This window comes from Piliocolobus tephrosceles, chromosome 6 (genome assembly GCF_002776525.5).
Source record: "Piliocolobus tephrosceles isolate RC106 chromosome 6, ASM277652v3, whole genome shotgun sequence".
In the NCBI taxonomy this organism is placed as follows: domain Eukaryota; kingdom Metazoa; phylum Chordata; class Mammalia; order Primates; family Cercopithecidae; genus Piliocolobus; species Piliocolobus tephrosceles.
Window position 1 is genome coordinate 88,673,957 of NC_045439.1, and position 27,100 is coordinate 88,701,056.

At 40.8% G+C, this 27,100-nt stretch overlaps 2 protein-coding genes across 7 annotated transcripts in view; both read left to right on the forward strand.

Moving 5' to 3' along the window:
• IREB2 (iron responsive element binding protein 2) overlaps positions 1-17,616 on the forward strand; it is a 63,113-nt gene extending 45,497 nt beyond the window's left edge. Inside the window, exons 12-22 of the mRNA XM_023195699.3 lie at positions 113-272; positions 1,105-1,240; positions 3,724-3,808; positions 4,168-4,324; positions 4,637-4,761; positions 6,358-6,462; positions 6,555-6,697; positions 10,109-10,256; positions 10,341-10,463; positions 13,335-13,520; positions 14,240-17,616. Coding sequence (XP_023051467.1) covers positions 113-272; positions 1,105-1,240; positions 3,724-3,808; positions 4,168-4,324; positions 4,637-4,761; positions 6,358-6,462; positions 6,555-6,697; positions 10,109-10,256; positions 10,341-10,463; positions 13,335-13,520; positions 14,240-14,350 — 1,479 coding nt within the window. The 3' untranslated portion in view covers positions 14,351-17,616. The remainder of the gene's footprint in view (positions 1-112; positions 273-1,104; positions 1,241-3,723; positions 3,809-4,167; positions 4,325-4,636; positions 4,762-6,357; positions 6,463-6,554; positions 6,698-10,108; positions 10,257-10,340; positions 10,464-13,334; positions 13,521-14,239) is intronic.
• Positions 17,617-23,348: 5,732 nt separating this feature from the next.
• HYKK (hydroxylysine kinase) overlaps positions 23,349-27,100 on the forward strand; it is a 33,659-nt gene continuing 29,907 nt past the window's right edge. For 3 of the 6 annotated variants that reach the window (XM_023195696.3, XM_023195691.3, XM_023195695.3), the window contains exon 1: positions 23,349-24,019. In XM_023195696.3, the coding sequence (XP_023051464.1) occupies positions 23,800-24,019 (220 nt within the window). In that variant the 5' untranslated portion in view covers positions 23,349-23,799. The remainder of the gene's footprint in view (positions 24,020-27,100) is intronic. The other 3 variants (XM_023195693.3, XM_023195692.3, XM_023195694.3) reach the window with 3 other exon arrangements.

Genomic DNA, 27,100 nt, shown 5'->3' on the forward strand with positions numbered 1-27,100 from the left:
TATGATTTTAATGTTAAATCATCAGATGTCCAGTCTGCTATGTTTTCTGCCCGTATTTTATTCTGTGCATACTCAGAATATTTAGTTTGTATTTTTGTGGAAATTTGTATAGGTTGGATTTAAAGGCTTCCAAATTGCAGCTGAAAAACAAAAGGATATTGTCTCCATTCATTATGAAGGAAGTGAATATAAGCTGTCTCATGGATCAGTGGTCATTGCTGCAGTTATCAGTTGTACCAATAATTGCAATCCATCTGTCATGCTTGCCGCAGGTGGGTTGTAGTTTATGGCCATACTTTTTTTTTTCCTTAATTATTGTTAGCTTTTCCGTTATTGTAACTTTCTGTTTCTTAGATGATGCAAGAGTGTCTACATTTGATATTGAGAGACTTTCTAGTATTTTAGTTAGGTCTTAAGGAGCCTGAGTTTGATTTATGTTATTTTGTTTTTATTACACTGAAGGTAAATTTACTGTTTACTATAACTTACCTATCAATTAATTTTAGGTTGTATCTGCTTCTCTTGTTAATTTAGAACTATAGTTACTTAGCAGGTATTTCTTGATTATCTAGAAGTTAACCATAACACTGTGGAAGATTTCATTAAAAGTTATAAAAGTAGTAAAAGATCATTGTCTTGGCAAGGATTGTAAATGAAATCAATTTGTATGCCCATTGGAACATTTCCTTCGATGTATAAAACCATGTATAATGTGTTACATTCCCCTTAGCTTATTGTAATTATGACTTTAAAATGGTTCACTTCAGAAAAAAGAAAAGAAGAAAGAAAAAAAAGATGGTTTTATTAATGTGTACTTATATATGTGCATCTTTTGTTTCCAGTTGTGTGAATGATGTCAGCCTGTATCTTAATAATTTTCAACATGAAAGCTAGTATATTTACTGTAATTTTAAATTTGTTGTAAATGAAGAAAATCAGTAGAATAAAGTGGAAAAACTAATGACAATAAGTTTATGAATTCATACTTTAATCTGAATTGGAGATAAATCTGTTAAATAAATTACGTCTCACTTTTTACTAGAATATGAGTGAGAGAGGGAAAGAAACATTGCCATAATAAATCATTGTTTCTTGGCTGTGCAGGTCTTTTGGCTAAAAAGGCTGTTGAAGCTGGTCTACGTGTTAAACCTTATATAAGAACAAGTTTATCGCCAGGCAGTGGGATGGTTACACATTACCTCAGTTCAAGTGGAGTATTACCATATCTCAGTAAGCTTGGGTAAGTGACAGCTATCGCTCTTCATATTGATATTGGTGTTCAGTAGGTACTGAAGCTGCTTGTTTGTGCCTTTCATACACAAAGAGAAGATAGTCAGGCGCGGTGGCTGATGCCTGTAATCCCAGCACTTTGGGAGGCCGAGGCAGGCGGATCACAAGGTCAGGAGATCGAGACCACGGTGAAACCCCATCTCTACTAAAAATACAAAAAAAATTAGCCGGTGCATTGGCTGGCGCCTGTTGTCCCAGCTACTTGGGAGGCTGAGGCAGGAGAATGGCGTGAACGCGGGAGGCGGAGCTTGTAGTAAGCCGGGATCTCGCCACTGCACTCCAGACTGGGCGACAGAGCAAGACTCCATCTCAAAAAAAAAAAAAAAGAGAAGATAGAGGCCGGGCGTGGTGGCTCACGCCTGTAATCCCAGCACTTTGGGAGGCCGAGGCAGGTAGATCACGAGGTCAGGAGATCAAGACCATCCTGGCTAACACGGTGAAACCCCGTCTCTACTAAAAATACAAAAAATTAGCCGGGCAAGGTGGCGTGTGCCTGTAGTCCCAGCTACTCAGGAGGTTGAGGCAGGAGAATGGTGTGAACCCGGGAGGCAGAGCTTGCAGTGAGCCGAGATTGCACCACTGCAATCCAGCCTGAGGGACAGAGCGAGACACTCTCTCAGAAAACAACAACAACAACAACAACAAAAAGAAGACAGAAAAAATGTGCTTTCGTTTTACTTGCTACCTTGCCATTACCATACAATTTTTGATGCCTTATCACTCAGGAAACACTTATTGGGCATATCAAATGAGCAAAGCACCAGCTCAGATACACAGAAGTAGGAGATGTGGTCTTAGCTTCAAGATACTTAGTTGGAAAGACAAGACAAACAAGTACAACCAAATAACAGTTACAGTATAAGAAAAGATACCAAGTATACACAATGTATATACTTGTGTAGGTCAGTTGTGTAGGTCAGTTCAAAAAAAGAAAGAAATCTTACAGTTTGCATTTATTAACTGAAAATTGTCATAATTTTAGTTTTATGAGGTTATTGGGTCTATAAGTTTAAGTTGTCCCTGAACCTTGGAGAAAGTAACTTATGTTTTTTGGGCTGGGCGCGGTCGCTCACGTCTGTAATCCCAACACTTTGGGAGGCCGAGGCAGGTAAATCACGAAGCCAGGAGTTTGAGACCAGCCTGGCCAATATGGTAAAACTCCGTCTCTACTAAAAATACCAAAATTAGCCAGGCATGGTGATGCACACCTGCGGTCCCAACTACTCAGGAGGCTGAGGCAGAAGAATTGCTTTAACCCGGAAGCAGAGGTTGCAGTGAGCCAAGATCATTCCACTGTACTCCAGTCTGGGCAAGAGAGCAAGACCCCATCTCAAAAAAATAAATTACATACGTTTTTATGTAATCCAAAACAATTGATGCTAGTTGTGCAGGAATTTTTTGCTTTTGAGACAGTGTCTTGCTCTGTTGCCCACACTGGAGTGCAGTGGTGCAGTCACAGCTCATTGCAGCCTCGACCTCCTAGGCTCAAGCAGTCTTCCTACCTCACCCTCCTGAGTAGCTGGGACCACAGGTGTACACCACCACACCCAGCTAATTTTTATATTTTTAGCAGAGACAGAGTTTCGCCATGTTGGCCAGGCTTGTCTCAACCTCATTGCCTCAAATGATCCGCTCATCTCAGACCGGATTACAGTCCTGAGCCACCACACCCAGCCTAGCTATATTTTCAGTGTATGTTTTGGAACATATGAGTCATCAGTTCCTTTGCAAAATGGATAAATTTTAGATTTTTTTGCTTTTAGAATAGCATCTGAAAGTAATTTAGAGGACTGTGCCTGTAATCTTTTAGTTGTATCATCTTGGATTTATTGTCAAGGAGTCTTCTTGGGTTTAACAGGTTGATAATTAAGAGATTACTCCTATCAGAGTGCCCAGTTACAGTGCCTCTTTTGGGACATTTGGTCAGGTTATTATAGCCAGGTCCTCTTTACATTTTAAACCCTTGGATGGAAGTACAGAATCAATTATTTTAAAAGGTCATGTTATATTCCTAGCAAGTAGTATTTGGGGGAATTCTCTTGTGCAGTGATAAGTGCTGTTAAGGCTCTTCAAAGGTTTGCATTCAGCTTTGAGACCCGCCTGAGCATTTTTATTTTTTATTTTACAAAAAAGGTAGCTGGGCCTGGTGGTGAGCGCCTGTGGCCCCAGCTACTCAGGAGGCTAAGGAGCAGAATTGCTTGAGCCCAGGAGGTTAAGGCTGCAGTGAGTTGGTTCAAATAGCATGCCTGAGAGTTAGACTTGATTGCTCAGAATGTTGTGAAGTGAATATATTGATGAAGGTTAATCCATGTGTCATGAATAGTCTTTTAAGTAATCTTATTACAGTGATACAATTACAAGATAAGACTTGTCCTTTCTCTACAAATATTGTGATGTGCTATTCAGTCACATTTTTTTTTTTTTGAAATGCAGATTTGAAATCGTTGGTTATGGATGTTCAACTTGTGTGGGAAATACAGCCCCCTTATCAGAAGCAGTTTTAAATGCAGTAAAACAGGTAAAATGTGTGGATCGGCAGGACATCTAAATGATTTTCTTAACTATGTTTTGTTATTAAATTGTAGAAAATATATATTGATGTGTTTATATTTCTGTAAACTCTACACCTCTTGGCAGTTGTAACCTGTGAATGTTTAAATGATTCAAAGACTCATTTGTAGATCCTTGAAATAATTCCTTCATAATATAAGGAATTGATTTAGTTTATTCGCAAGATGGATAGTTCTATATTTAAAAATTAGTAATATGTTTTTTGGTTAATCTCGCCCTCAGACTTTAAGATTGCTTATATATGATTATCCAAATTTGTACCATCTCTAGAATTGAATATGTTTGTGTGTTTGTGTTTTTTTTCAGGGTGATTTGGTTACCTGTGGAATTTTATCTGGAAACAAAAATTTTGAAGGTCGTCTTTGTGATTGTGTTCGTGCCAATTATCTTGCCTCTCCACCCTTAGTGGTAGCTTATGCCATAGCAGGCACAGTGAATATAGATTTCCAGACAGAACCTTTAGGTATCTTTTCCTTTATGTATATGTATACTTACACATATATTTCCCCATAGAAGTCATTATATTTTTGAAATGTTTCTTAGACCATCTATTCTTTGAATTATTTCAGGAAAACTTATGATAACGTATAGTTATTAATTTCTGTGTTTATGTGAAGAAAATAAAATGTGCAGGTAATTAGTTCTTCTAGCCGCTTAAGCCTGAAGCACCCAGTTTAATCATTTACTTGATGTCCATAATATGTCTTTGAAAAGGTATGAACATTTTCAGAGAGTTATTTTTTTACTGAGTGTCATGTTCAAAAATTTTAACCAGGTACTGACCCCACTGGCAAGAACATTTACCTGCATGATATTTGGCCTAGTCGAGAAGAAGTTCATCGAGTAGAGGAAGAACATGTTATACTATCCATGTTTAAAGCATTAAAAGATAAAATAGAAGTAAGAGTCTTACATGTTTCTTAAATAGTTTAATCAATTTGCAGTCTTCTTTTATTTCATATATCTTGTCTTCTGACTAGAATAAAAATTAAAATTACATTATTTTGAGTGCGGTTTTCGATGTGTAATAGTTTGTATCTGGAATCTATAATTAAAAAGCAAATGGCGGCTGGACACAGTGGCTCATATCTGTAATCCCAGCACTTTGGGAGGCCGAGGCAGTTGGATCACCTGAGGTTGGGAGCTTAAGACCAGCCTGACCAACATGGAGAAACCCCATCTCCACCAAAAATACAAAAAAATTAGCCAGGTGTGGTGGCGCATGCCTGTAATCCCAGCTATTCAGAAGGCTGAGGCAGGAGAATTGTTTGAACCCGGGAAGCAGAGGTTGCTTTGATCCGAAATCGTGCCATTGCACTACAACCTGGGCAACAAGAGCAAAGCTCCATCTCAAAAAAAAAAAAAAGAAAGAAAATGTCTTAGAGTTATCAGAACTGATTAGTGTTGATTGGATGATCCGTGCAGCAAACCATCATGGCACACATTTACCTATGTAACAAACCTGCACATCCTGCATATGTACCCCAGAAGCTAAAATAAAAGTTGAGGAGGAAAAGAAAGAATTGATTAGGTGTTCAGAATACATCAGTGAACAAAACCCAGAATTCTCCTGGGGAGAGGCAAATAAGCTATAAAGAGAATAATTATATAAATTATGCAATGTTTTTATTATTATTTATTTTTTGGTGTTTCTTGGGAGATGGTGCCCCACTCTGTCACCCAGGTTGGAGTGCGGTGGCCTGAAGCAGCTCACTGCAGCCTTAACCTCCTGGACTCAAGCAATCCTGCTCCTCAGCCTCCCAAGTAACTGGGGCCACAGGCGCTCACCACCAGGCCCAGCTAAGTTTTTTATTTTTTGTAAAATAAAAAATAAAGATGCTCAGGCTGGTTTCAAACTCCTGGACTCAAGTGATCCACCCACCTCAGCCTCCCAAAGTGTTGGGATTACAGGTGTGAGCCACTGTGCCTGGCCTAAGAAATGGTGAGATTTTTGGATGTAGTTTGAAGGCTTTGATGTGGAACAAATACATTGAAAAAGCAGAGGTTTTTCTCCATTATAACATTCTTAGACATTAACAGCATACCTCATACATGCTTAATCTCTCCGTAGCAACATGTAGAAATCTTTCTAAATTCTTTAACTTTTTTGGACTCTGTAGTCTTTATGTTCAGTTTATATTGAAACTTTCCCCTTACAGTGTACTTGGAGATCTGGTATGCTAGAATTTGAGGAGCAAATTTTTAATCATTCTGTCCAAAAACTCATGATTTTTTACAATGCACTGTTTTGGCTGGGCATGGTGGCTAACGCCTATAATCCTGAGCTCAGGAGTTTAAGACGAGCTCAGGAGTTTAAGACCAGCCTGGGCAAATATAAAAATTTTAAATTAAAAAAAAAAGAATACACTGTCTTAATTTTCTTTCCAAATGGATAAGGCCTATTTTTGTTTTTTTTGTTCTGACCTAAGTACCGTTTTATTCTGCTGATCATTTTCATGCGCCTCTTCTTCTGAGCCCTTTTAACTGTATTCACAGATGGGGAATAAACGGTGGAATTCCTTAGAAGCACCAGATTCAGTTTTGTTTCCATGGGACTTAAAGTCTACTTATATCAGATGCCCTTCATTTTTTGATAAACTCGTAAGTACTGTTTGACTATTTGATCTTTTAAAGATTGTTATAAACTAAGAAGTCTTGTAAAGAGTTAAATGCCTTGAACTTTTACCTTCTAGACCAAAGAGCCAGTTGCACTCCAGGCTATTGAAAATGCCCATGTCTTATTATATTTGGGAGACTCTGTCACAACAGATCATATATCACCTGCAGGAAGTATCGCTAGGAATAGTGCTGCCGCTAAGTATTTGACAAACAGAGGGTATGTGTACATGGCTTTAGAGTGTTTTTGTTTTTTCTTGTTTCTTACTGATTAAGAGGCTTCTATTGGTCATGTTCCTTTTTTCCAGTAAAAACATGCTATCATAGGTATCTGACTGCCAATGTGTTTGTCTTAAGCAAGAATGGAGAGTGGAGGGGGGTGGGTACCTTCTGTACCTGTCTTTGCTTGTGACTTTAGACAATGAAATTACAATTTTAAATTGAGCCCTTATAGTCTCAATAAAAAGCTGATTGGAAATAAGATTGAAAAATCAGCTTGGTTTTACCTACCAAATGAAGCCTGCTCATTTGGTTAAAACCAGCTTCCCATTATGAGAGTAAAGAATTTAAATGTGTATTTTATGGGCTGTAAAATGTACATGTGTGAGGCTGGGAATGATGTGTATCAAATCAAAAGACAATGAATTTCTGCTTCATGAGCCTAAAATTTTATAGGAACAATAAATGTAAATGTAAAGGCTATTTATATTGGAGATAAAAATTTTAAACTAGTAAGATTTTATTTCATTTCTACATGGTTAATCATGTAGAGTTGCCCTGTTATCAAAGGACTGTTTTGACAGTGCGACAAAGTTTTGCTAAAAGCAGAATTTGTAGTACTGCTACCTGATTAGCTTATTGGATGCTTGTTTGATGCTTGTGTAATTAAAATGACAAGCTTTTTCATTGAAATTTATTTATTTATTTATTTATTTTTGAGACAGCCTCACTCTGTCACCCAGGCTGGAGTGCAGTGGTGCAATCTCAGCTCACTGCCACCTCTGCATCCCAGGTTCAAGTGATTCTCCTGCCTCAGCCTCCCAAGTAGCTGGAATTACAGGCACATGCCACCATGCCCAGAGAGTTTTTGTATTTTTTTTTTTTTTTTCTGAGACGGAGTCTCGCTTTGTTGCCCAGACTGGAGTGCAGTGGCTGGATCTCTGCTTACTGCAAGCTCCGCCTCCTGGGTTTACGACATTCTCCTGCCTCAGCCTCCCGAGTAGCTGGGACTACAGGCGCCCGCCACCTCACCTGGCTAGTTTTTTGTATTTTTAGTAGAGACGGGGTTTCACCGTGTTAGCCAGGATGGTCTCGATCTCCTGACCTCGTGATCCGCCCGTCTCGGCCTCCCAAAGTGCTGGGATTACAGGCTTGAGCCACCGCGCCCGGCCGAGTTTTTGTATTTTTAGTAGAGATGGGGTTTCACCACGTTGGCCAGGCTGGTCTCAAACTCCTGACCAAGTGATCTGCCCACCTCGGCTGTCCAAACTGCTGGGATTACAGGCATGAGCCACCATGCCTGGCCAAAATGTCAATATAGCTTGTCTTGACATGTGATAATATTGCATAGCTTTTATTATAAAGTGGTGAGAAATAAGTTTTCTTTTCTATAAATATTTTTTTGGTTGTGATTTCCATCTTCATCATAATTGTGACATACTTCCAAAAAAGAAAAACAGTCAACACTTCTCTCAAATGTACAATTTTTGTAATTATTATGCCTTCTGGTATGTATTTCTTAGCACATTTAATCCAGTAGTGTTCATCAATTAGAATTTTCTAAAAATAAAGACACTCAAACCTCCTAACACTCCCACCCTGAAGTAAGAATTTAAATGCACAAATTTAGAGTATTGTTGCCTCTGCGTAAAAGACCAGATCAGAGGCCGATGAAAGTCAGTTGTTGATTGTTGAGATACTCATGTTCAGTTATTTTTCCCTAAAACATTATATATAGTCACTAATCCAGTAGCAATACCCCTAGCACCCAGATTATGTTTTCTAAATACTATTTCCCAGTTTGGTGACACAGTGCTTCATGGAGAAATTAGTGATTCCAGATCTGGGACTGGAAAATGTACACGATTTTACCAAAAATTACCAAGATTACCAAAAACAAGGGAGTTGTCAAGAGACCATCAGTCTTCTGTCTAAAGGTCTCAGGGCCAGGACCAGCTCATTAGCTTGAAAACTGGTAAATATTATCAATTCTTTAACCAGCCTTTCATGTATGGAATGTATTTCAGCATAACCAAATCATTGATGAAGGAAAGTTTGTCTTTTGTTTGTTTGTTTGTAGAGACAGGGTCTCACTCTTGCCCGGGCTGGAGGGCAGTGGCAGTTGGCCTTCTGCTGCCTGGAACTCCTGGGCTCAAGCACTCCTCCTGTCACACCCTCCTGAGTAGCTTGGGACTACAGGCTCACACCGTCATGCCTGCATAATTTTTAAAGTTTTTGTAGAGATGAGATCTCCCTTTGTTGCACAGGCTGGTCTCCAACACATGGGCTCAAGCATTCCTCCCACTTTGACCTCCCAAAGTGCTGGTATTGCAGGTAGGAGCCACCATGCCTGCTGGAAAGTTTTTCTTTATAGAACTTTTATAGCTAAAAAATGAAGAAGGAATGGGTGAATTATAGTGTCACTATTTTACAGTCTCTAGTAAAATAAGCAATCTAGACCACAATGAGCTGGTGACATTCCAGGAAAAGACAGTTGGCTATCTTGTGCCTCCTGATAGAAGTCCACATGACCTATGAAGCATTGTTGCCAAAAATTAAAAACCCAAATCTTACCAAGCCACTGGATCTAACGTGATTTACAAGAACAGAAGGCAGAAGAACTTGTTAAATGATCCATGGAGATGCAGTCAACACAATGTGGGTACAGAAAACTATACAAGTGACTTTATTTCATCAGATAGAGCACAAGCAGGAGGAAGGAGAGGGAATATATACTGTCACTCCTTGGTATAGATGTGGGATTGGTTCCAGGACCACCCATGTATACCCAAATGCACACATACTGAATTCCTACAGAATTCATGCAGAGGCCACATGCATGAAAAATCGTATTTGCAGTTTTCTGCATCCTGTGAATAATATATTTTCTGTCAGCATTTGGTTGAAAAAAATAGATGTGTAAGTGGACCCACACAACTCAAATTTTTATGTTTAAAGGTCAACTGTAGATTAAACACTTGAGATCAACTGAATGCATTTATGAACTGCATTTGGATCCTGATTTGAACAAGCCAACTTAAAGTAGTTTGGAAATAATCAGTGACATTTGAATATTGACTGACTATCTGATATTAAGAAATTATTGTGATTTTTTTTTGGTGTAAAGATTTTAAGAGTCTATATCTTTTAGTGAAATGTACTGAAATGTATGCTGTTAAAATATATCTCAGTTTTGCTTCAAAATGATCTAATGGGGTTGACTGTAGAAGAAACCAAGAATCCGTTAAGTTATAGCTTGGTGATAGGCGCATGGACATTCATGGTTTTGTTTTGTTTTGTTTGTGTTTGAAATTTTCTGTGATAAAAAATTTTTTTAGTAAGTCTTACAACTCAATAGTGTGTGATTGTTTTCCATATGTAATGAAAACTGACTTTCATTACTTTCTTGTAGCCTTACCCCTCGTGAATTCAACTCTTACGGAGCTCGAAGAGGTAATGATGCTGTAATGACAAGAGGCACTTTTGCAAATATCAAGCTTTTTAATAAGTTTATTGGAAAACCAGCTCCTAAAACAATTCATTTTCCGTCAGGACAGACGGTGAGGATGCACACAAAGTATTTAGACAATTCTAACTGGATCAAAATTTGTATTAAAGATTTTTGTGTTTGTTTTAATCTACAGCTAGATGTATTTGAGGCTGCAGAGCTGTACCAGAAAGAAGGTATCCCACTGATTATTTTAGCAGGAAAGAAATATGGTTCAGGAAACTCCAGAGACTGGGCTGCCAAAGGACCATATTTACTGGTATTGAATCTTAAAATTTATCATCTTAAGCTTCAAAGAGTTTTAAATGTTCCCTTTTGTCAGTAACATACTGTCAAAGTTTATTTGGATTTTTTAGAGTTATTTGAACCTCATAGGTATAGAGGGTTTTGTTTGTTTGTTTCAGTGATCTTAGATAATACTTTGTACTCATCTCGTTAGTATCATTTTAATACTCTTGAGTTTGGTTAAACCTACATCCGTCTTACGTGAAGAAGTCAGCATAATAGAGGGAAAGGAAATTCTGTTTTAAACTATTGTTTTACAATTATTTATACGTATTGATCATTTTTTTTTTTTTTTTTTTTGGTTTTTTGGTTTTGAGACCATGTCCTTGTCACCCAGACTGGAGTGGAGTGGCGCAGTCACTGCTGTCTGCAGCCATGACCTCCCAGGTGCAATCAGTTCTCCTGTGTCAGCCTCCCAAGTAGCTGGACTACAGCCATGAGTTACCACCCCTGGCCAATTTTTGTATTATTTGTAGAGATGGGATCTCCCTATTTTGCTCAGGCTGATCTTGAACTTCTAGGCTCAAGTGATCCTCCTGCTGTGGCTTCCCAACGTGCTGGGATTACAGGCTTGAGCCTCTGTGCCCGGCCCCCACTGTTAATTTTACTTGCCTCCTTTTGATTTAATTTTCTCCAATTTGCCCCATTAGTGGGTAAAAGACTGAAGTAGTGGGCCAAGCTTCACCTTTTTTCCCCCTAAATAGGAGATTGTGGTGCCTGGCTGTCTGCCAGGAGGACATTTCTCCTGAGACTGTTTCCTTTTGGGGGGGAATAGTCATGTGACATGTGCTTTTTGCCATTTCATACTGACAAGTGCTTCTCTTTACAATTGTAGCTTTAAAAAGACTGGCTGAAACACAGATATCATGTAGCCTCATTCTTATTTTAATCTTTAATATCTCCTTTAAAATGTAAATACTCTGAGGGGCTATAGGAATAAATCAAAATCTCATCCTTCTAAGATACTAATTATAAGTACTATTATGAGTATTAATGATAGGTATAGGTTCTTTTTATCCTGGAAAGTGTTTTAGTGTTTGTATTTGATGTTGAAAGCTTTCCTCATATGGCAGGTGATGCTTGGCCCTCCATTTGTTAGATATTAAAAAACTGATTACAAGCCGTGGATAGGGGCTGGGTTTTGTCAGTTACTGTGCCTTACCATAGGTGATTGGGTGATAAGCTACCTTTTCATTGAGAGATTCTATATGTCATTATCTGTATTTTCTTTGAGGCTATTCAGTTTCTTCAAGGAAAGAGACTCATTCAGGATGTAGACATCTACTTAAGTTTCCTGTTTCAGGGGTATTCTCAAGCCCCTGTGCCCAGTGTTTGTCAGTCTAGAGAATGTATTCTCTTCCTTATTTCCACTGTAACAGAAAATGAGTAAAAAATTTTTTTAAGAAGAATATATTCTCAGGAGGGATGATGGTACTCCCAAGGAACAGAAATTGATTATCAGATGGTAAAAAAAAAAAAAAAATTTACTTTTTGCACATGAAGTACAGATAAATATAGAGTACATGAAAATATACACGGCATCTTAGTGGTGTTAAAATTTTGGAGAGAAAGGAGGTGAACAGGAAGACACAATTATTGGGGGGGAAAGTCTTTAAAGACTCCTTAGGTAGACAGTGGAGAAAAAAGTTGAAAAACACAAGTCTAGAGCCTTTGGTTCATTTTTTTTTTTCCAGAGAATAAACCTCTACTCTTATGGAGTGGGGATTGAGCTGGATCTTACTACTTTGTGTGGCTTGTAACCTGTATCCACAAGTATTCTGAGAAGCTCATCCTCTGAATCTCAATCCTTTTCCTGGGGCTTATGTTGCACATTAACTCAGACCTTGACTGGTATCACTCTCTAATTTCATTTTATCATTCTGTGGTTTCAACATTATCTTCTAAATCAGTTACCTATCTCTGTTTTCTAAATATTTATAGAATTCTCTCATCCTATTCCCTTTGTTACTATGGGCTTATACCCTCTTTATTATTGTTATTACTTATATTTTTTGGAGACAGGGTCTCACTGTGTTGCCCATGCTGGAATGCAGTGGCATGATCTCAGCTCCCTGCAACCTCCACTTACCGACCTCAAGTGATTCTCCTGCCTCAGCCTCCCTAGTAGCTGAGATTACAGGTATACCACCATGCCCAGCTAATTTTTCTGTTTTTAGTAGAGATGGAGTTTCGCCATGTTGGCCAGGCTGGTCTCAAACTCCTGGCCTCAAGTGATCCGCCCACCTCGGCCTCCCATAGTGCTGGGATTACAGGCGTGAACCACTGCATCTAGCCTATTCTTGTTATTTTTTATTTTTTATTTGTAGAGACAGGGTCTCACTATATTGCCCAGGCTGGTCTCAAACTCTCGTCCTCAAATAATCCTTCTGCCTCAGCCTCCAACATACTGGGATTATAAGCATATAAGCCACTGTGCCATATAAGGCCCCATATACCTTCTTTATTCCTTTATTCTAGTGGCATTTCAAGAGTGTTGAATACATATATTAGAGCTGTCATGTTTAAATAGAAATCCTTCTGAGCCCTACTTTGCGGTCAAAGGAACCAGCCCATTTATAGAGCTCTTATGATGTAGTAGGCAGCAGCAGTACTTAACCCTAGAGCAGCAGAAGGGGAGCCAGAATAATTTAGGGAGCTCCATAAAAATTCAGAAAAATAATCTATAAAAAAGTTTCTGTAAATACTTTGATGGAATATTGATGCAGTATGAGGTATTAGACTAAAAGTATTTAGAGAAAGGCCAAAGTAGATTTTTACCCCTTTACATGCTCAGTAAATAACTTTCAGAAGTGATTGGAGGAAATAAAATGCACATTTATTACAGGGTGTGAAAGCTGTTTTGGCCGAAAGTTATGAAAAAATACACAAAGATCATTTGATTGGAATTGGCATAGCTCCACTTCAGTTCCTTCCAGGAGAAAATGCAGATTCCTTGGGCCTCTCCGGTAGAGAAACATTTTCTTTAACATTTCCTGAAGAACTGTCTCCTGGAATTACATTGAATATACAGGTATCTCTAAAATTTTCATATATATGATTATGCACTCAAATGTTTATGAATTGAATAAGAATCAATTGCTGTAAATTATATACTGAAGTCTCCTAATGCATGTTAAGTTGCCATTTAAGATGACTCACTCCGCCATACTTAAATCTAGCTATGTTAATAGTTTAAGTTCTCTGAGGAAAAGTGGAAAGAACTGGATGCTTATACCAGAAAAAAGAACACATGGAGGGGAATCTTGACTTCCACTTAACAAGTGCCAGCTTCCTTTTCATAGTGGTCATTTTTTTGCTGTCCCAATCTAATTTTAACCGAGGCATACATACCACTCCAAAGAGAGAGCAAAGTTGAACGTTCAAAGTTAGAGCAAAACAGACTTTACAACTAAGAAAAAAGGGGAAAGAGTAGGAGTTATTGATTACATGCAATGAATATTTGGTGTAAAATGAATATGAATAGTGAGTATAACTTCCCCAATTAATAAGTCAAAATTTAAATGTAGCTATTTTTCTACTTAGCTATGAAGCCCATGATCAGGTATCTCAGGTGTTTTTCAAGCAGCAGAAAAGTTTCAGGCAATCAGAATATAAGAAATTAGAACCAGGATAAATCAGACAGAATATGTGGCAAGTATAGTCATTAAATATGAAGACAAATGGTCTTAACCACCAAGTAGCACCTGGAAGATTTACTTGCTCACATGAAATGTTTTTGTTTCTTTAAAGACAAGCACTGGAAAAGTATTCAGCGTGATTGCTTCGTTTGAAGATGATGTGGAAATAACATTGTACAAACATGGAGGATTATTAAACTTTGTGGCACGAAAATTCTCATAGTATCTACTTACCATGGATACCTTTCATAACTGATAACTGCAAAGCCTTTTGTGCTGGACCCAGGAATCCTTACCATGGAGCTGCAGATAGTCCCAGTATACTCAGTTATTTCATCCATGGATGTAAATGATGATGAATCAACATAGTAACTGAAATGAAATCTTCTTGATTTTAAATAATATACGAATGGTGCTATTAACATTGCTAAAATCAACGTGTGAAGTGTGTTGTGGAAGAGACCTGTAAGTATGGGGGGGGGGATATTTTATCAGACCATTTTGTAAATAAAGGCAGAATTTGTGTTGAAGATTCTTATATGAGTAACCTTCCTGGAGTTGTTTAGTTTTGCACCAATAAAACTGTGTACTACTGTTTGTTGGTTTAAGAGTAGCAGATTGAAATACAAGAAGCCAGATTAGACTCTAAAATTGTGGTCATTGGAATCTCATTTATAAGTGGACCTTTTAAGTATATTAATTGCTCTTCAGAATTGAGCTGGACACATTTGGCATTCTTAGTTTGTCATATAATCAGGTTTATCCTTAGTCTAACTTCAAGGGATAGAACCTGCCCCAGGTCACAATCATTCTGTCCAGTCCAGCCAAGGTTCCCTCCACATATGAAGATGGACCATGGCAAAATACAACTGATTGTGTGGCACCATGTATTGGCAGTGGAAATACATATCACATATGACGCAGCCTTCAATGTTTCAGCAGTTTGCCACTGTGACTATCTGACAAGCCCCCGATGGCATTATATTAATTGGATTAGATTATTTTGCTCACCTTATGTAATACTGTAACTTCCTATAACCTAATATTTTCGGTGTCATTAACCAAAATTTCACACTCATAGTTGCTAAAGAGAATGTTATTTAATCATTAAACTCTGAACTGATTTTTTCTAGACGTTTAAATTATCCACCCTCAATTATACGGGTACGCAACCCTATGCATTTTTTAAATGTTGCTATTTCTTCATTAAATTGATTTCCTGTCATTTTGAATCATTTATCACTTGCGATGCATGATTCTATTAATTTTGTTATGTTTTAACCAAAGCTGACTGTAAGGATAAAACACTTAAGTTGTTGCTGAGTACTACGTATCCTCAATATGCATGTCTGCCCATCACATCAAATGTTCTGTCAACAAGATGTTTGGCAATTTTTTAAAAATGGTTGGAAAATTAATTATAGAAGGTTCTATACCATTTCTTAATTAAGACATTTAGCAGGCTAAAGGTTAATTGTAGTGATTTTTTTTTTCACATAGAGATCTTTCTATGACTTAGTTACTGCAATTCAGAATTAGTTCACATTGCATAAAGAATTACTTGTTTTAAGCAAAATGCTGAAACTACCAAACCAGTGGATGAAGACCACTGAGAACTTTGCACATAATCATACAATCTTTTGAAAATATTTTGCAAATATGTGTTTAGACAATAAGATGGACTAGAGTTTGACAAAATGATTTCTTTATTTAAATTTTGTATAAGTATTTTCTTCGACACTTTCAAGTTATATTGTGTTCTTGATATATACTGTATATTTATTTGTCAGTGCATGTGTTTTTAATTTACATGAAAACATGAGTTAGGAGAAATTACAAGTTGAATGATGAAATGCCTGTATGTGCTCTGAAGAAATGGTAATTCCAGATTGTGCAGCAGGAAACAAATCTGTTTTGTTTTGTTTTTTGAGACAGAGTCTTGCTCTATCACCAGGCTGGAGTGCAATGGCATGATCTTGGCTCACTGCAACCTCTGCCTCCCGGGTTCAAGCGACTCTTCTGCCTCAGCCTCCTGAGTAGCTGGGACTACAAGCATGCGCTACCACGCCCAGCTAATTTTTGTAGTTTTAGTAGAGACGGGGTTTCACCATGTTGGCCAGATGGTCTGAATCTCTGGACCTCGTGGTCACCCACCTCGACCTCCCAAAGTGCTAGGATTACAGGCATGAGCCACCGTGCCCGGCCTATATTGTTTTGAAAGCATACTCTATATATAGTTATGGGCGGAGGCACAAGCATCCTCAGCAGCTGATTCAGGAGATGATGGTAAAGCTAGCTATGAATTAAACATTCACATATCCAGTCTACCTAGTCCAGTAATAATACAAGCAAATCTTGTATTTCAGGAACAAATCAAGGTTCTCTTAATTTTTTGGCTTATATACAATGAAGTAAAAACTTGATAAACATGGTTTCAAATTGAGGAGGAGAGTCGTGGATGTATGTTTTAATATGTATACCTTATAATTCTGCCTCTAGCCAAATGCTATGTTTGCAAAATGTGGCATCTGTTAGTTTTTATTGTCTATATCTTCTTTGTTGACTATAGCTGGATAATTTTGTGTTACCAAAAAAAATAAGGAAGTGTAATGTCAGACACACAAGAAAAGCAAATCAGTGTTGTAAGCTTAAAGTACAATTTCAAAGGTCATTACCAACAGCAGGTTTTTTTTTTATACTTTAAAAACATTATGCTACATGTCATTGCCATTTTCATATTTTGGGGTTTTGCTACCTATACAATGGAATCAATGAAAATGTCATCCAGCCACTGAATTGCCATTATTATATCTAAAAAGTATCTAAGATGACAGTTGTCACTATTTTATCTCCATGCTGACATTTGAAAGAAGGTACTAGTATCCCTCTAGCCAGAGTGCTCAGGTTTTCGTTGGTAATCAAACAACAGTTGTACTAAAGGAAAGTAAAGCTAGGACCTAAGTCAGAATCATAGTTGCCTGCATATATGGTAACAAGGTTGTGTTCATTTGCTTTCACAGTGATGAATGAGAGGATGAGGAGAAATTATTTGACATTTTTCTGTGGTTGAATAGAAGACCTTTCTTTTGTCATTAGGTTTAGGAGAAGATACTAAGATACTGGATGTTTATCCTATCTTAGTCTGATTGGAGTAATAAGAGAGAAGAGGAGGGTGGACTTTGGCTTTTTCAGTGTTTTTTCCCCCAAAGGGTGATATTGCTGATGTTTCTATCAATTTTACACATAATATGTGGCTGTGAAACCATAATCTCACTTAAGTAACAGACAAAGTAATCACTTTGTCTATCACTAAGTAATAGACAAAAATCATTGTCTATTATTTAAAGCCAACAAAACAGTGTAACAGTTTTAAGTTCAATAATGTTAAGTATTGTATAAAAATATATTGGAGGCAAAGTTCAGTTGACAATTGTGTATATGTTACTGATGCTGTAAATTATTTTTAATAAAGAAAATTGTATTATCACATTTGATTCTTGTTCTATTTTGTAGTAGTTGAAAATAAAACAAAATGATGTAGGAAATGTGCTGCCATCCGGCTGGGCACAGTAGCTCATGCGTGTAATCCTAGCACTTTGGGAGGCCAAGGTGGGCAGATCACAAGGTCAGGAGATGGAGACCATCCTGGCCAACATGGTGAAACCCTGTCTCTACTAAAAATAAAAAAATTAGCCGGACATGGTGGCAGGTACGTGTAGTCCCAGCTACTTGGGAGGCTGAGGCAGGAGAATGGCGTAAAGCCAGGAGGCAGAGTTTGCAGTGAGCGGAGATTGCGCCACAGCACTCCAGCCTGGGCAACAGAGCGGGACTCCGTCTCAGGAAAAAAAAAAAAAAAGAAATGTGCTGCCATCCAGATGCTATGTGTTCCTGTGCCTCTGTGCTACAGGAGCAGTGCAGGGCAGGAGGATGCCTGCTTCCTGTGCTGCCTGTTCATTAATGTTCATGAAGCAAGTCATCGGAAGCTGGGAGCCAGGATCCCAGGTGTATTTGTTCTTGCATTGTATAAAGAAATGCCTGAGACTGGGTAATTTATTTTAAAAAGGTTTAATTGGCTCATGGTTCTGCAGGATGTACAGGAAGCATGATGCTGGCATCTGCTCGGCTTCTGGGGAGGCCTCAGGAAACTTAGAATCACGGTGGAAGATTAAGTGGGAGCAAGCACTTCACATGGCCGGAGCAGGAGGAAGAGAGGGACAGGGGAGGTGCCACACACTTTTAAACAACCAGATGTCAGAACTCACTATTGGGACAGCACCAAGGGGGATGGTGTTAAAGCATAAGAAACCGCCCCCATAATCCAGTCATCTCCCGTCAGGCTCCACCTCCAACACTGGGGATTACAGTCCCACATGAGATTTAGGCGGGAACATTGATTCAAAAAGACTTTCTTCCCACTATTATTAGCAACCTAAATGAGTAAGGTTTATTTATTAGAATTCAGTAATCATAAACCACAATTGGCACTTTAGTTAGAATTTTCTAAGGATTCCAATTTAGTATTCTAAGAAGTTTGCATTACAAAGGCTAATACTAACATAGGCACAAGCTGATAGTTTGAATATCCATCTGGGAGGAAATTTCCAGCTTCATCAGTGTAGCATTTAGTTGGTTTACAGTTTTCACTTGATGCTAATTTTGCTTTTTAATTACAAAGTAGCTTCAGCTTTACCGTTTTGATTTGATGTATGTTGTAAACCTGTGTTGTATACTTGAAAAATGCATTTATTGCAAAAGCAAATAAATAATTCTCACAAAATATGCTTGTATAACGACAAGTGTGGGCCAGGCGAGGTGGTTCACACCTATAATCCCAACACTTTGGGAGGCCAAGGCAGGAGGCAGGAGGATCACTTGAAGTCAGGAATTTGACCCCACCCTGGGCAACATAGCAAGGCCCTGTCTCTTAATAATAATTAGCTTGGTGTGGTGGTGTGCACCTATAGTCCCAGCTACTTGGGAGGCTGAGGCAGGAGGATTGCTTGAGCCTAGGTTGAGGCAGCAGCGAGGTATGATTTATGCCACTGCACTCCAGCCTGGGTGACAGCAAGATCCTGTCTCTTGAATAAGTGTGTTGTCACTGTGAATTTTGTGTTTACATTGTGTTAGTACTGAATTTTAAAGCATTTTTTTTTCAGTATTTTCCATCTATTATTATCTGTATGATCTGTGGCAGGGTCCCTTTTTATTACCAATATTGGTAATTTGTGTTTTCTTTTTTTTCCTTGATCAATCTTTCTAAGGGGTTAGAAATTGAATTAATTTTTTAAAGAGCCAATTTTTTACATTGTTTTCTGGTTTTTTGTTTGGTTTTGGGTTTTTTTTGTTGTTGTTGTTGTTTTGTTTTTGAGACGGAGTCTGGCTCTGTTGCCCAGTCTGAAGTGCAGTGGCATGATCTCGGCTCACTGCAACCTCCACCTCCCGGGTTCAAGCAATTCTCCTGCGTCAGCCTCCCGAGTAGCTGGGATTACAGGCATGTGCCACCATGCCCAGCTAATTTGTTTTATATTATTGGTAGATACGGGGTTTCCCCCTGTTGGCCAGGCTGGTCGCAAACTCCTGACCTCACGTGATCAGCCTGCCACAGCCTCCCAAAGTGCTAGGATTACAGACATGAGCCACTGTGCCCGGTTTGTTTTCTTTTACTGGTTTCTGCTCTTAAGTGTTTCCTTTCTGTTACTTATTTAATTTCCTCCTTTCCCCCAGCTTTGTTAACACTTTTCCTCCAATGTAAATGTAAATATTTAAATTTTCCTCTAAGCGCTGCTTTAGCTGTAGCCCACTGTGGAGATTAAAGCCAATTTTGAGCATTTTAAACAACTTGTAATATATAAAGGAAGTATCAAAACTGCTGGGATATTTTATGGGACATTGTTTTATAATGTAAAATCATGTCTATAATCTCACTGCAAATTGTTCATTTTGTTTCACTCCAGTTTTTTATCACTGAGCTCTTTAAAAAAAAAAAAAGCCTGGCCTCAATCAGTTCCCCACCTCAGCCTCCCAGACTGCTGGGATTACAGGCATGAGCCACCATGACCAGCCACTGAGCTATGTTTGAGAGCCACTACGTAAAACTGCTCCAGTAGCCAACTGAAGAAACATTAATACAACGACATGACATTTTTTTCACCCCTAGGAACGGGTCTCACTATGTGGCCCAGGCTGACCTGGAACTCCTGGGCTCAAGCACTTTTCTTGCCTAAGCCTCCTGGAGTAGCTGGGACTATAGACTTGCAACATCACGCCCGGCTTAAAATGAGATATCTGGCCAGGCACTGTGGCTCACGCCTGTAATCTCAGCACTTTGGGATGCTGAGGCAGGCGGATCACGAGGTCAGTTCGAGACCAGCCTGGCCAACATAGTGAAACCCCGTATCTACTAAAAATACAAAAGTTAGCTGGGTATGGTGGCATGTGCCTGTAGTCCCAGCTACTTGGGAGGCTGAGGCAGGAGAATCGCTTGAACCCAGGAGGTGGTGGTTGCAGTGAGCTGGGACCACACCATTGTACTCCAGGCTGGGTGACAGAGCAAAACTCCGTCTCAAAAAAAAAAAATGACAACACATCTTGTCTTACGTTGGTGGAACTTTTTAAAATCATGATATCCAGCCAGGCGCAGTGGCTCACGCCTGTAATCCCAGCACTTTGGGAGGCCAAGGCGGGCAGATCACGAGGTCAGGAGATTGAGACCATCCCGGCGAACACGGTAAAACCCCGTCTCTACTTAAAAAAAAAAAAAAATACAAAAAATTAGCCGGGTGTGGTGGCGGGCACCTGTAGTCCCAGCTACTCCGGAGGCTGAGGCAGGAGAATGGCGTGAACCTGGGAGACGGAGCTTGCAGTGAGCCAAGATTGCGCCACTGCACTCCAGCCTGGGCAACAGTGCAAGACTCCATCTCCAAAAAAAAAAAAAAAAAAAAAAAAACCATGATATCCAATGTTGGCATTATTGAGAGGAAAACATGATTTGGGAACATGTATTAAGAGGCTTAGACCAGGTACAGTGGCTGACGCCCATAATTCCAACACTTTGCTAGGCTGAGGTGGGAGGATTGCTTAACCCAGGAGTTCAAGACCAGCCTGGGAAACATGGTGAAACCCGTCTCTACAAAAAATGAGCGGGGCGTAGTGATGCACGCCTATAGTCCCAGCTACTCGGGAGGCTGAGGTAGGCGGATCCCTTGAGCCCAGGAGGCAGAGGCTGCAGTGAGCTGAGATCGTGCCACTGCACTCCTGAGCAACAGATTGAGACCCTGTCTCAAAAAAAATAAATAAAAAGGCCTTAAAAGTGTTTATTATCTTATACCTAGTAATATGACGCTGAGTAGTTTAAACACATAAAGTGCACGAAAGATTTATGTATGAGGATAATCTTTAAAACAAGGAAATGGTCACTTAAAGTGAAAAAGGCAATTTACAAAGTGCATTTTTTTTTTTTTTTTTTTTTTTCTGTTTTGAGACGGAGTCTTGCTCTGTCGTCCAGGCTGGAGTGCAGTGGTGCAATCTCGGCTCACTGCAAACTCCACCTCCCAGGTTCAAGCGATTCTCCTACCTCAGCCTCCGAGGAGCTGGGATTACAGGCGCCTGCCACCATGCACGGCTAATTTTTGTCTTTTTAGTAGAGATGGGGTTTCACCATGTTGTCCAGGCGGGTCTCAAACTCCTGAACTCAAGTAATCCACCTCCATCAGCCTCCCCAAATGCTCGGATTACAGGCGTGAGCCACCGCACCCTACCAAATACAATATTTCAAAAGAATTAATGGAGTAGAAACAGGCGCATACCAAAGAGGGCAGTTGTGGATCCAGTAGCCCTGCCTCCAATTCTCACAATTTACAGATTCAGTCTTAATTCCCATTCCCTCATCCCAAGAGAAGTAGAAAAATACCAATATAGCTGGAATAATGTCAGGTGGAAATAACTCAGAAGCCACTCAAGGGAAAAGGCATGCAGAGGGGCCTAAGGGAGCCAATAGGATTCCAATTCTGGTTACAGAAAAATACAAGTCAAAATTACTCTTTGACAATATAAAGGAATGAGATATTAATTATGTCCCCCTGGGGTTGTGAAAAACAGCTCTGCCTTTTGGAGATTAGAAGTGAAGCAGGTAAGAACCATATCTAAAGCAGGGGAAGAAGCCTCCCTCAGTAGGTGGTTGATAGGGGTTTGGGAATCATCCAAGTTAATCAGGGTGACTATAGATAATCCGAGTGTGTTATATCCTGACAGAAAACAGGGTGGATGTGCCTTGGCAAAAACAAAATAGAGACCAAGTTGTAGGCATGAGTGGACCAGTGCCCATGACTCTCTTCCAGTAGCCTACAGTAGACAGAGTGCTCTGACTTACCCAAGAAGTCCTGCTTGGCTGGAGAAGGGCATCAAACTATGTATCAGTGCCTCATGCCCTTGACAGTTAAGATCATGAGAGGTTTATTTTAGAGAAAACAAACTTGACAGGGGCATCTGGCCAAGTTAGGTCAGAAGCACACTCTTACAGACTAAGTAAGTTTTTAAGGATTCGGGGTGGGAGAGTTTATCAGAGGCTTGGACTGCTTCTGTGTCTCTTTGTTGCGCTTATCTGGGAGGGAGAGTTGTGTGTCTGTTCCCATACATCTTTCTGCAGCTGCAGGCATACCTACCCCCTGAGTCTAATTTTTGTATTTTTAGTAGAGAGGGGGTTTCACATGTTGGCCAGGCTGGTCTCGAGCTCCTGACCTCAGGTGATCCTCCCGCCTCGGCCTCCCAAATTGCTGGGATTACAGGCGTGAGCCACCTGCGCCCTGCCTAAACTGTTCGGGTTCTAACATTCCAGCATCTCCCTGCGGAACGCAGCCAGGCCTTACTCAGGCCTTCCAAACAGGACTCTTGGCAGTTCCTGGGGCTGGCCTGGGGTCGAGTCTCCCTGGGGCCACGTTTTCTAAACGTATCACTTCCAGGATACGTGCCTCCAACAGAAGGAGGGAAGGCTAGGAAACAAAAACGTGGATGCGGGTGAGGAGCTATCAGGGTTACCGCCACGACAACCTGGACCCTGGGGAACTCGGAGGTGCCACTCAAGAGCCGAAAGCCTGCCCACTCGGGGGTGGGGCGGCAACCCGGAGAGCCAATCAAGAATAAGGAGTCCGGTTCATGAAAATGTAGCCGAATTCTGACTGGGATACTCACTGTGAGAAGGCGGGGCAGAGTTGCAGAAAGTCAACGGAAGTCGGATCTCTGAATTTCTGTTCCATTCTGTAGCAGCCTCCTAGGCGGGGCCAGGAAAAAAATCCGGGTCTCCCGGCCTCGCCCCGCCTTCCAATAGTCTGCGCTGAGTGGGCGGCGAGGGACCGGGGGGAACCAATCAGAAGTCAGGACTCGCGGGGCTTGGAGGAGGGGCGCGGGGGCTGCGGCCTCTGCGGACCCTGCTCTACCTCCTGGCCATAGTGCGGGATCGAGGCCGCAATACCCGGCTGCTGGAGAGTGAAATCCACCCCAGGACGTCGGGTCGCTGCGGGTGAGCCAAGGAGGGGAAAGCAGAGACAAGCCCCGCGTCCCCGCTGCGGGAGTCGGAGGCGTCCCCGAGGGCAGGGAGGCTCTCTGCGAGTGTGGAGCTGTGAGTCCTACGCCTCAGGCTCCTCCAGTCCGCGCTACCCTCAGCTCGCTGCGTGCGTAATGGGCAAGTCACCCTTCTCCCCGGACCTCACCTGTAACCTAGGAGGGCTGAGCTGGGCCCCCAGTATGAAAGCGTGGCACCCGAGAAGCTGTCGAGGGCAGCCCTCCCAGGTCTGTGTGGGGTCGCTGGCCGAGGACTGTGCCGGCGCCTGGCAGGTGTCTACTGGGAGCAGTCTCGGAGCTCCACTGGACCTCACTGATAACCCTGCGAACCTGACTGGTGCGCCCTCCTCCTCTCTTTTCCAGCCTCTTGGTTCAGCAGCCCCTCTGCAGCCCGCTCACCCACCACTCTTTCCCCTTCACCCACCAGGAAGACCCTTAAAAGCACCTAGTAGTGTATTGTTGTCTTTGAAAAGGTACAGATGCTAGATTCCCCACCTTTCTGTTTCATGATCCCCTTGGGGGTGAACTGCCCCATGGGTCTGTGGAGTGAAGGTCACCCTTAGTTCACCATTTAATATTAAATAAGGGACTAGCCTAGGGGCTGAGAATACAGAGATTGACTGGGTATAATCCCTTGGAAGGACGCAGCAAAAAGGAATGTAGGAGAAGAAAGGTAGAGTTGGAAGACATGCTAAGGTTGAATTTACTAGACTTTGTTACACGTTGGGAGTGAGGGACAGGAAAGAATCAATAATGATTCCTGTTTCTTGTCTGATATACCTTGCACAAAGTACAGAGCTTAAGGTCCAGCCCCCGCTGGCTGTAGGACAAAGGTGGTGAGAGTCTGGCGCAGATCCTGAAGTTGGAAATCACACTTGCTTCCTGCGGGCTTTTTCAGGAGCTAAAATACTGTTGGCCGGATATATAGAGCAACAACCTATAGTACCTGAATTCCTCCTCTCCCTTTGAATGAAGTTGGAAAAAAATTAATAATTTTTAAAAATGTATGAGTGGGCAACATAGCGAGACACTGTCTTTAAAAAAATAAAAATAATAAAATAAAATTAAAAAGACAGGCATGATGGCTTGCACCTGTAATCCCAGCACTTTGGGAGACCAGGGTAGGAGGATTGCTTGAGCCCAGAAGTTCAAGATCAATCTGGGCAACATAGTGGGGCCCTGTCTTTACAAAAAGTAAAAAAAAAAAAAAAAAAAAAAAAAAAAAAAGCCAGGCGTGGTGGCACCTGCCTACAGTCCCAGCTACTTGGGAAGCTCAGGTGGGAGGATCCCTTGAGCCCGGAAGCTGGAAACTGCAGTAAGCAGTGATTGCGCCACTACTCCAGACTGGGTGACAGAGTGAGACCTTATCTCAAAAAAAAGAGAATTCCTCTCCATACATAGGAGACATTTGATTAAGATGGACATGTCTGATAAACATATTTTTTTCTTTGTTTTTATTTACTTTCAGGAGTTGACTTGATCTGTGCCATTAGTTCTATGATTTGGAGCCCTTGTATAAAGAAAAAAGGCAAACTTAAAAGAACTTTAGTGGCATAGAATACTAGAGCTAGGGCTGGGCGCGGTGGCTCACGCCTATAATCCCAGCACTTTGGGAGGCCGAGTCGGGTGGATCACGATGTCAGGAGATGGAGACCATCCTGGCTAACACAGTGAAACCCCGTCTCTACTAAAAATACAAAAAATTAGCCGGGTGTGGTGGCGGGCGCCTGTAGTCCCAGCTACCGGGAGGCTGAGGCAGGAGAATGGCCTGAACACGGGAGGCAGAGCTTGCAGTGAGCCGAGATCGCGCCACTGCACTCCAGCCTGGGCGACAGAGCAGGACTCCGTCTCAAAAAAAAAAAAGAATACTAGAGCTAGAGGAGACTTTTAGTAATAATCTAGTCCAACTCTGTTTTAGAGGAGAACATGACTAGTCCAGAGTTTCAGAGGTTAGGTAGCAGAGCTGGGACTAAAATATGTCCTATTTCTCCCAGCACAACTTTTTATTACATCAGTCGCTTTGGATGGCCAGAGCTAACAACCTTGCTTTATACGGCTATGGAAAACAGGGCTCTCCTAAAAGGAGCTTAACAAGTCAAAGATTGTATGGGAACATCTGGACTAGAAAGGAGATTGGCCTTCACCAGTTTCCTCTAAGATTCCTTCCAACTTTAGGAACTTATCATTCATTTCAAATTCAGAATTGTTCTGACATCTCTCACACTTTGGGAGTTGAAAATGACTCCAGGAGTTCATCTTGGAGTTAATGCTTCAGTTCATATTACATTTTGAATACTTACCTTATACCAGTTTACTTATCTCCAGAAGGAATGTTAAAATTCCTTGTAAAGTTTTAAGCCTAAATACAGTGTGACAGGATGTGTTGGTTCCCAGAAGTTTCAAGTGCAAAGATTGTTTTGAAACTCCATTTAGGCTTTGTCACAATATTTTCAGTGAACAAAATCTGAATGGCTTAACTTGCTTCTGAAAGCAAATGCCTGGTTAGAAAGTAAACAGGAAACATGATTGTCAAGAATGCATTAACTTGCAGTAACAGGTGATGGAAACCGACCAGTGGCACAAGCTATACAAGTTAAGAGGCTGAAGCAATCACTTTGGGTAGGAGGATCAGGGAAGGCCATGGCAGGGGGTAGGGGGTGGTTAGCGTTTGAGGTTTACCTTTCCCTCCCTCCCTCCCTCCCTCCCTCCCTTCCTCCCTCCCTTCCTCCCTTCCTTCCTTCCTTCTTCTCTTTCTTTTCTTTCTTCTTTCTCTTTCTCTTCTCTCTTTTCTTTTCTTTCTTTTTGACAGAGTTTTGTTCTTTCACTCAGGCTGGAGTGAAGTGATGCGGTCTCATCTCACTGCAACCTCCACCCCTCTGGGTTCCAGTGATTCTCCTGCCTCAGCCTCCTGAGCAGCTGGGATTATAGGTGCCAGCCACCACGCCCAGCTGATTTTTATTTTATTTTTATATATTTTTTTATTTTTAGTAGAGATGAGGGTTTCACCATGTTGGCCAGGCTGGTCTTGAACTCCTGACCTCAGGTGATCCACCCACCTCAGCCTCCCAAAGTGCTGAGATTACAGGCGTCAGCCACTGTCTCTACCTACCCTTATTTTAACTTGAGTCATCAGGCTATAGTCCTGGGATTGAGGCAAGGAGGGGGTCATATAGGAGATTTCTGGTGTATCTCCCTGAATGTTATCCCCTTTCCCTCACTGGAGTTAGGTGGGTTTTTGCTGTGACAGAGCCAAGTAAATTAGGCATTAACAGGCATATGGTCTGATTTTTGGAGTTCCAAGAAAGTCCTAAGATCCACCTCCCTTGTCCTAGCCAGTTTCTCAGAAGGGCTCTTTCTTTTTTAAAGGTAAATTTTACATTCAGTGATATTCACAGATCTTACTAGTTTACTTAGGTTT